Raw genomic sequence first — 10,576 nt, forward strand, 5'->3', positions numbered from 1 at the left:
GGTTCATGAAGACTTAAATGCCATTGACAATATCTATGATGAGTAAGTGGAAATACCCTTCTAATTGCATTAGAATTGCCGGATCTTGGCCGGTTATTATTGCCCCGGGAGCTTTATTCCACATACACTTTAGCCAGTGCTCAAACAACCAAACAAATATTTCTTCCCGCTCATCAGCAAGTAATGCACAACCAAATAATATAGATTGCAAATGATGATTAACACCAATGAATGGTGCAAATGGCAACGAAAATTGTTCGCTATATAGGTGACATCGAAAATAAGCACATCGCTAAACAATAAATATGAGTTCCTAACTTTACCATCAACCCAAAATATATTTATACAGACTTGATTCTCCACAACTTCAATAGCATAATAAAATGAGAATCTTGAGCTTGTCTCTCAAAGAATTTTTGCAAAAGAACAATACATTCTCTTCCAATGTTACTTTTTCGAATAATTTTCAAATGATCAGTAAGTTGTTGCGGTGTGATATTGACAGGACTATGACTCGTAGAATTTATCAATTGAGAAATTTTGGAGGGCCCAACACCACATTTACAATTTTCATCGATTGTAGTTCTGACGAGTGCTTCATCACAAGCCTTTTCACGAGTGCTCAAATGGACTTTTTTCGGAGAATTTATTACTGGGTGAGTGTGTACATAGTATAATTTTTGATGCACCAGGTACCTCCACAAGGGTTTACTTGAACAATTATATGAGCTATACAATTTTCCCTTGTCTCACGATGACATTTTTTAATTTCCTCCCCTCTTCGCGTTTATCAACACTTTTAACTCCTTCTTTATTACAAACAAACATTCTTCGATAAAAATCACCACCGTTTTTTGACCTTTGAAATGAATATATACGAATAACAAATCTTTGTAATAAAGCAAATCTTTTGTAAAATTCATAAGCACTAAATCAACACGAGGTGTAAAAGAGTAGTGTATGGGTTCATTATAATTTGCAGGTTCACGTGATCATCATCTTTCGTCTCTGCTTCAAAATTTACTAAAAGCTCGTTTTGATCTATATCTTCAATACGGTCATATGAAAAAGTTGTTTCACTTATTTTATTGCTCTCTAATGAATCTCGTTCATCCATATTAAAATGATAATGGATACAAATTTCTGCAAACAACGAGCCGCGCACTTTAAGTTTAATCTAATGAACTTGGATAATTTTTATTAAAGTTTTATTTTTATGAATTAAAGGGTGATTTTTTTAAAATTTAACACAAAAGTACGTAGTTTTACTAAAACGTACTCGAATAAGCCTTTAGGGGCATTTTTCTTCCCTTATAATTTTAGGACTCCGATCAAATAAATTAAAGATTGTAAAAGAATAAAAAAAGATCTCGAACTTTTAGTTCTGCGTCTCCCCCTCTGTATCCAGGAGAAGAGAAGAACAATGGCGACGAGATATTGGATTATTTCTCTCCCTCTCCAAAACTCACCCGCTTCTTCTCTCTGGAGCCGCTTGCAAGATTCCATCTCTAAGAACTCCTTCGACACTCCTCTCTACAGAGTACTGCTCTCTCTCTCTCCCCCTCCCTCCCTCCCTGTATATATATGTAAAACCAGATCATCATTATAGATCATTACAATCACACCCTTCTCAATTTTACAGTTCAGTGTTCCCAATCTTCGTGTGGGCACTTTAGATTCCCTTCTTTCACTTAGTGATGATCTTCTTAAGGTGATGAATCATGATCCTCAATATACACTTCTAAATTGTTTAATTAATTTCACAAGTTTGATTTTTTTTTAACCTGTTGAAAATTTTGTAGTCTAATAACTTCATTGAAGCTGCATCGCACAAGATACGGCGTCAGATCGAGGATTTGGAGAGGGTGTCTGGTGTTAGTAGTACTTCCTTGACTGTCGATGGGGTTCCTGTTGATTCTTATCTTACCAGGTAACAATGTCGGGTGATTTGATCGGATTGGGTTGGTTTGATTGATTTAATTTTAGTTGTCTGAGTTGCAAGTTTTGAACTTTATGATTTTTAGGTTTGTGTGGGACGAGGCTAGGTATCCGACGATGTCTCCTCTCAAGGAGATTGTCGATGGCATTCATGTACAAGTTGCTAAGATAGAAGATGATCTCAAGGTATTTATCTACTATAGGCTTTAGTACTCTTCCGTGTCACATGTTACATGCCACAAGTGTCTTTTTTTATTTAAAATTAATGGTGTTTTCCTTGTGCCAGAATTTTATGTGGATTTAATTTATCAAAGGCCCATTTTTTTGTGGCAATGCTTGATGTTGTTTGCGCTCTTAATATGCACCCTTGTGATATGTTCTTTTTCAAGAGTATAACAAAGGATAATCACACAAAAGTAAGTTATCAGTCTTAGAATAGGGCAGATATACAGAGTGGTAGGTATCAGGAGAAATTTGAAGACCGATTTGGTGAAGCATCTCAAAAGTTATCCTACGTTTTCTAGATTGCTTTTGATAAGTATGTGGTTAAAAAGATCCCCTGTTCTTACTTTATGTGCTAATGATATAGATTGAAAACTAATAAACCCTCTAAGTTACCACTTTGCTACAATCCATGGTGCTATATTTATCTGCAATACTTCTGAGTACTAAGTTTCTACTACTGTTACTCTAATGACAAAACAGGCTAGTGTTAGTTTAAGTACACGTCATTTAGGATTTAATCTTGATGAAATAACAATTAGCTCGGCGTTCCCGTCTTAATGTAAGATTTATATTAGTGATGATGGCAGGCAAAAAACAGGCTTCCATTGTTTGCTCTTTAATGTACTACAAGCTGATAATCAAATTTCAGAATAAACTTTCATAATAAAATAAATGTTAAATATTACGAATATATTCGAAACTCCATATATTATTTCCAAAAGAAAACAAATTTCCTTTTTTTTGTATATGCACGTACATATATAACACGCTACTTATCAAAACTAATTCATTAAAATAATCTTTTAATTTATCTTTTACAGTTGACTGAGAAATACAATTATAACAATTAACAGCAATTAACAAGACCAATCATTAATAAAATAACTAAAGATTTACGTGTATGCTACTTTTTTCAACGTTAAAAGAACATGAAGAAATGTAAATTATTTGTATCGGAAAGAATGAAATTAGTGTGCAATAACATAGCTTAAATATTTTATATAACAAATGAAATTAAATTCACTAACTTAAATTATTAAATTATCATACATTTACTCTTTAAAAAATAAGTATTTTAAAAAATTCCAAATATTACATTATACTCCCGATCTCCCTTATATTTTAAACATGTGAAGACATAAAAAAATAAAGATCAAGAAAATTACGTTTAATTAAGTAGAGACGTACCACCAATCATTTTTACATAAATTTCAATCTGGTCACGGGTGTTTGCAATCCCATCCTCCCATATGATTATGAGTAGGTCCTCTATCACCTTTAACACCTTATGAAGCACACAATTTTTCCAAGGTCTTAGCATTAACTTCTTGATGTCTATCATTATTTTATTTGTCCTTTTTCCTAATAATTTTCTCGCAAATCCAAATTTTCTCGTCTCATCCTCAAGTCTCAATTTCAAGTTATCAACGTCTTCTTTTAAGATTTGATGATCATCAACTGTTTATTCTATATTTTCTTTTGCATGTCCTTGTAGCAGTAGTCTCTTGATAGACTCCTCGCCGCGGGACTCTGCCACCTTGGTAGATAACTCGTCAAATTCGTTATCAGGGTCTTTATTAGCCAAAATCGTTTTCGTTATTAGCCATTTACAAATATCAAAATAAATAATCATTATTGATTAAAAAGAAACTTTTTTTAGGATCCTCAACTCACAGGTCAAACCTAGGCGGCAGCCTACAGGAAAAGAAGCTTTGTCAGGCATATACATCTCCATTTAATGGTTTAAAGCCTTGTATTAAATTATTAATTATGTACATTCCTAAGAAATAACTATCATCATATACACAAATTATTACTAGATGAATATGCCATATATTATTTAATCACATGTACTTATCTAAATAGTAATATAAAGAGTGCACAAAGAGTACATTGTGGTATGTATACATGTTCATTGGCTGTTATACCGCTTCTAATGTTATACTTTTTATTGTACTATATGCTATATTAATGTCAACTCGTTATTTTAATTAATTTTATGAGGACTTGTTCATCTGATACACATTTAAACGATTATATTTGTTTCATATATATTACTCAAACCATTCCTATAGTCCTGGCAATAAGAACTAAACGAACAATCCACTATGGATTTCGCTTAAGTAGTTGGAGCGTGCATAAATGTTGCTAATTAAGAAATGTGGTATTGTAAATAATAGTTACGGAAATGTAGCACTGCAAGTAGTATGTGGGTGGAAAATAATGTATCATTATGTAATAATATATGATTCACTTTACTCTTAAGTAAAATAATTAGCAACTAATATAATTATTAAAATTATTTTCTTTTTGTATGATAAATGTACCAAATGGAGATTTTAATTTAGCTAGTCTCCCAATCTATTACATTATGTAGATACTGGAATGATCGTTCATTTCAAAAACCACACGGTCCAGTGTTGTCTACGGATATATGGCTAGAAGTTGTTTGTTTTATGCAAAGTTGTTTAATGTCATTATATATTGGTTATTCAGTATTCAGTATTCACCATTGCATATTCTGTTGTACTATGGCATGTATACCACCTAAAGAGCCGGACCCATGGCCAAGCTCTTTATGCTAACGAATGGGGGCACCGAAAAAGTTCTCCTTTTTCTTGTTTTAATAAATAAGTGCAAAAGTATATATATGTAGAGAGATGAATATATCTATCATTCAGTAGTTCTATATAAATAGCACCAATATCTCCTTTTTTACGATTTTTGTATAAAATTGTTGGGCACAAATTAATTTTTTTCACATGGGGCCTTGAATATCTTAGGGCCAGCCTTGAACAAATTGTGATATGCTCTTGCTAGCTTTACGTATCTCAGGTGATGAGGAATGGGAATGGAGAATGTTTATATATGTTTGTTACGAATCTTTGATTATACACTTTCTTGGGAATTATATTGATTAATCATTCTTGGGAATCGTTAATTCATTGCTTTGATATTTTGTTCTTGTTTTTTATATTATAATTCATCTTTTTTCGAATCTGGTCCTACATCAATTGGTACAAACATGTGGCACTTTATTATACGTTACATGTTTATCCAATTTCATATATTTAAGTGTTGAATGAGAATCTTAATTAGGTCTGGGTTTTCTATGCAAGGTTCGGGTTGCTGAATATAACAACGTGCGCAGTCAACTTAATGCCATAAACAGGAAGCAAACTGGAAGGTAAGCATGTATCTCAGCTTTATGTCGTGTAAGAATGTTTTTGGATCTAAAATTCAGATGCTGTTTTATGCGCCTCTTTGGAGTTTGGAATATTGATTATGCTTGTCACTGGCCCGTACCCATTTTGGATAAGTCAACCTAACTAAAGAATTATTTTTTCTTAAGGTACTACATTGTTATTAGGGTTAAAGAAATATTTTTTCAAAATTTACATCCTGAGTATTTGTTTTACATTGGCAAGCATGGGTTGATGTTCATTTCTCGCAAACCAAGATTGTGTCCGGTGTTAGTCATGTCATCACGTTGCACTATATTTTTAGATTATTTCATTAATATCTCCTTCTGTTTTCGTTCTTGTTTCTTGCAGTTTAGCTGTTCGTGATCTGTCTAATATAGTAAAGCCTCAGGATCTTTTCACGTCTGAACATTTGGTGACCCTCCTTGCTGTTGTGCCCAAGTATTCACAGAAAGATTGGCTGTCAAGTTATGAAACACTCACAACTTATGTGGTAAAGTATTTATGTGGTCTTGGATTATTAAGTTATATTTGATCTTCAATATGTTGTTGCTTCATCTAATGTAAACTGCCATTATCTTTTTATCTTATATGAAGTAAGGGTTCTTAACACTTTGTCCCTTAAAGTTTGTCCTTTTGAACACATGAACCCTGCACCTGCATCAAGCGAAAAAGAACCAAGAAAAAGGTCATGTGCCTTCCAAAAAGGCAGACCGTTTGAGAAATGCATGTGCATCCTTCCCTGCAACTCAAGTGCTTGTGTAGTCTTCCCACACACCCAATACCCTACCACTTGCAGAGCTTCAAACACACACACAAAAATACTACAAACTAACTAGAGGTTCCAAGAAAAGTGATTGTTGAACATAAGAATCAAAAATCATTTCAGTTTTCCGGCGATATTCGACTAAAACTCTCGTATATTCACCAAGTATAAAATTGGAATACATTTTTAAAAATGAGTCGAGTTGGACAAAGGAAAAACTTGAAGGGCGTGGTGGTACCTTTTTTTAAGGTTTTATGACATTATGTGTTCAAACAGACATACTAGAAAGGTTAAAGTGTTAATAACCCCTAAAGTAAAGGTATGTGTCTCACCAGTCATTCTCCCTATTCTGGAATATATAGTGGTGTATAAATAAACTGTATTCTGATTGTACAAGTTGTTGTAGGTTCCCAGATCATCAAAGTTGCTACACGAGGACAATGAGTATGCTCTTTATAGTGTTACATTATTCAATCGCGATGCTGACAATTTTAGGACCAAGGCACGTGAACGAGGTTTTCAAGTAAGTTTTCCTTCTATTAGTTCTTATATTTATTGTGTTATGAAAGCAGTAATCTATCATTTCGCTTTAATTAAGCAGCTATCTTTATAGTTTACATGTAAATTTAGTTCACTTTTTATACTGGTTTCAATTTGCACTTGGCTACCAACATATCAAGTATAGAAATCTACACATTCATATAATGTGTTGATTTTGTTTGAGAGCCACTGTTTGTAGATTGTATAATAAATGTTACATATGGTTTAGGTCCGTGATTTTGAATACAACTCAGAGACACAAGAGTCTAGGAAGCAGGACCTTGAAAAACTGCTGCAAGACCAGGATACTTTAAGGAGCTCTCTCCTGCAGTGGTGCTATGCCAGTTATGGCGAGGTTCGTGTCCTAAAACGGGTTCTATTTAAATTGTCACAGGAATTTATATATGAATAATATTGTAGCTATGCATTAATATTTGTTCAATGATAAAACCAAACTAGTTACACTCTTTTGATTTTTAAAGAATCTCCGATGAGTGAATGACAGAACAGTGATGAAGGTTAATTAATAATGTATATATGTGTGGAAGATATATAGAAAGATGTCCTTAATAAAGTAGGCAAAGCCAACACTCTATATGTGGGCTTCATTGGGGGTTGGGCTTCCATATACTATGTGGTTCTAAGATTTAGTTAGTTCATGTCCCTTTTGTTGAGCCCTAAGACATGGTGAAACTTTGCTTACTAGCCTTATTTTGATGTTTTCTGTTTTCTAATTTGTAACTTTCTATTTTATTTGAATAAAAAATATGTATATAAGAAAAGGCATATGGTAAAAATTCACCACTTCTTTTTTATAAATAACTTAAATATTTAGTCATTCATTGACAATAGAATATTATTAAACTGAAAAAATACAATTTATATTATTTTTAGAAGCATCTTCTCATAAATTTAAGTTGTGACAAGGTTTTGTGATGTAGCTGAATCAAGTGTAGAAAAATATAACCACTCCCCCTCCCCTTAATTTTCTAGCTCTTCCCCTGATGTGAGCCAACCACTAAGAAATACAAAATTGCTTGGTCTTGAACCAGTATATCCATATAATATAATGCCATGATCCTTTTTGTCCATATATTGAGTTCTTCGTCAAACCATACTCGTATGGAACAAAGTTATAAACATTAATAAGCATGAACTCCTGTTATCCCTGTTAATGAATTAAGATGTCCCCGTTGGAGTTCTCTGTTGGTAATTTCGAATACATCTTAGAACTTCTGGACTGATTGAATCTCCTGCAGGTTTTCACTTCCTGGATGCACTTTTGTGCAGTACGTGTGTCTGTAGAGAGTATTCTAAGATATGGATTGCCACCAACATTCTTGGTAATTAAATTGCACTTTTCTCGGTTCTCGCTTTCACATTCTTCTTCATAGTTTTTCTGAGCATTTTAAAATTTCAGTCTGCTGTATTGTCACCATCCGTGAAAAGTGAGAAGAAAGTAAGATCAATTTTGGAGGGACTATCAGACAGCTCAAACAGGTACTAGTGGGTATTTTAATATTTTATTGTCATTATTTCATGACTTGTTGCCATTATGTTGAAATTTAGACAAGTCATGATGTACTATGACTTTTACTCTAGGTAAACTAGTGTTGTAGAGCAGACTAGGATGCTAAATGACCTCAGGTATAGTAGTGTTGTATAACCTTTGATTAAGCACATCATGCAAGTCTTTCTCAAACTGCTAAAGGATCTACATAGTAGGTTAAAAGAAAACATTAGGTCTTGAGCTATCCATGTTGTTCAGTCTCCCATTCCCAACTTTATGGTGGTCCGGGATGGTTAAGACTCTGGACCAGTATAATCTCTCCTTTACTCCAGACATAGTGTTTAAATGTCCCTTCTGGGGTTATTTCCCACATGGAGATTGAGCTAAAATAAATAGGTGACCCACTTTTCATAGTGGTCAGTCAACACATGATTTTTTTATTTTTTCTAATTTCTGCCTGAACCTCTGACTGCTAGATTATTATGTTGATGTTTGTTTGGATCTACAACTGCAGCACATTTTGGAAAGTTGAGGATGAAGGAAGCATGGGTGGTTTTGGAGGTGATGCAGATGCACATCCTTATGTCTCATTTACCATTAATCTTATATGAGTAAGGCATTTGCAGCGTCCCTGTACATCTTATATTCTTCATTGGGTATCATGAAATAAAGAGAGGTTCTGAACTTGCTGTATCATAGGGTCAATTATTTGAACTCGTAAACCTTACGAGTGTATGCGACTTGTATAAGCATCCTTATATTTCTTTCTCCAATTCTCTATCAAGGCTTTAGGTTACGTGTTTCATAATCGTGTTTGAGGCTGTACTTGTAAAAACTGCCAATTCTTTTTAGCCACCAAAGCCGGAAAATGTAGGAAGTCACAACCAGGAGTTGTCAAAGTTTACATCATGAAGTATATTAATATGAAGTGCGTTGGAATGCGAGTTCCGTATATTTGTGGAAACCCTAGTTGCGCACCAATATGTACCATCCAACAATTCAATGCATCACTTACACATAAAATGGAACTTCTGATAAAAAGGAGAATATTATGAACTGATAATTTTATTTTATTTTGCCAATTATAACATCCATTTTTTATATTGTTGCTGTATACTCGTAATATTTTTTTTAAGCCTCTATGTATGCTGGAGTAGCGGGTATATTAATATTTAGTGCTGCTTCTGCAACAGTAGACCCCTGATTTGCAAAACCCAGACAATGCTAGTTGTCAATAGGCCATATATGATGAGCATTGTTGGTTTTTCAAGATGTGTTGAGATATATATAGCTTGGCGTCTCGACCCCAATTGTTTGGAGAATTGTATGGGTTTCAAGATGTTTACTGTTCTGTTCTGTTCTGTTCAGGTTTATGTCTATGTTAACAACCAACCAAAATCCAGATGAAACTAAAAGACTCAGGACAAGAGGAAGACAATTACAAAGTTTGAAGGCCCCATTTAATTTTTCTTAGAATAATTCAACTTGTTGGCAAGTTGGCTTATGGCCAAGTGAGTAATAATTTTCCAACATTAGTTGTCTCAGTTTTTTACCAAGGGGCCAGCCTAGTTATTCCAATGTTATGCCACTGATAAGCTGACAAATTTGGCAAGGTTCATGAATTTGAGAATGAATCTTCATGAAGGGAATGGTATCTCAAGGTTTCTGGTCGGCTCAAATACTTCAAAAGGAAAACGTACTGCAGAATAACAGAATTTAAGATATGACCTTGACAAAAAATTTATAAATGTGTGCATGTGTAGAACTGAAGATAAAGTGTTGGTTGATCTTAAAAAATTAGCAAAAAAAGAAAAGGATAAAGTGTTGCTTCTGCAAATAATGAAGAATTTTTCCAGAGAAAAAAGCGGAAAGAAAATGACAACTATTTTATAATGCTAATCAGGTAAAATTATATCCAAGGCAAAACTTGATTTAACAAATATAACAAATGATGTATGATTATTTCTAGCAATTTTTGTTAAGGAAAATTGTATATTGGAGTAGAATAAATTTTACATATTATCTATATTTTATGATATTTTACCTAAGAGTAAGTTCAAAAATGTAGCGTCTCCAATGGGTTGCCTAAAATAATTGCTTATCTAAATTTTACTAACCCTTTTAACGGAGGTGATTATAATTATTGGCTATATTTTAAAAATGTTATGTTAATATTATTCAAGTTATAAATAGAATATTTAATACTAATATGATAATAGATGATGTGGAGTCATGTTACGGGTGTTTTTTGCCAATATGATAGCTTAACCAAAAGGATGTTAGTTAATAAATACAACACAGAAGGGGTGAATGCGTTTTAGATTATTTTTAAGCTTTTTGAACTGTTATAGATGTGCTGAACAAAGTAATCTAACTTGTAGAGATAAAGTGTTA

General features: G+C 33.3%; 1 protein-coding gene across 2 annotated transcripts; it reads left to right on the forward strand.

The window, feature by feature from the left end:
* Positions 1–1,342: 1,342 nt before the first annotated feature.
* On the forward strand, positions 1,343–9,842 carry LOC141684394 (V-type proton ATPase subunit C-like). Of its 2 annotated transcripts, XM_074489327.1 has the most exons (12): positions 1,343–1,540; positions 1,643–1,711; positions 1,803–1,930; positions 2,025–2,124; positions 5,283–5,350; positions 5,718–5,859; positions 6,539–6,655; positions 6,902–7,027; positions 7,932–8,015; positions 8,093–8,172; positions 8,697–8,793; positions 9,551–9,842. In XM_074489327.1, the coding sequence occupies exons 1-11, from the start codon at positions 1,424–1,426 to the stop codon at positions 8,791–8,793; spliced, it is 1,128 nt and encodes a 375-aa protein (XP_074345428.1). In that variant the 5' UTR covers positions 1,343–1,423; the 3' UTR covers positions 9,551–9,842. The 2 variants fall into 2 exon arrangements, with proteins under 2 accessions (XP_074345428.1, XP_074345427.1); XM_074489326.1 differs by lacking the exon at positions 9,551–9,842 and having other exon boundaries at positions 1,344–1,540; positions 8,697–9,146.
* The last annotated feature ends 734 nt before the right edge of the window (positions 9,843–10,576 follow it).

Source organism: Apium graveolens, chromosome 9, assembly GCF_009905375.1.
Source record: "Apium graveolens cultivar Ventura chromosome 9, ASM990537v1, whole genome shotgun sequence".
Taxonomy (NCBI): Eukaryota; Viridiplantae; Streptophyta; class Magnoliopsida; order Apiales; family Apiaceae; genus Apium; species Apium graveolens.

Excerpts from the sequence above, each read along its gene's own strand:
- LOC141684394 (XM_074489327.1), top strand. The coding sequence starts at position 1,424 with ATGGCGACGAGATATTGGATTATTTCTCTCCCTCTCCAAAACTCACCC. Across the intron at positions 1,931-2,024 it reads GTTGATTCTTATCTTACCAG|GTTTGTGTGGGACGAGGCTA; the intron begins GTAACAATGTCG and ends TATGATTTTTAG. Across the intron at positions 8,173-8,696 it reads CTATCAGACAGCTCAAACAG|CACATTTTGGAAAGTTGAGG; the intron begins GTACTAGTGGGT and ends CTACAACTGCAG.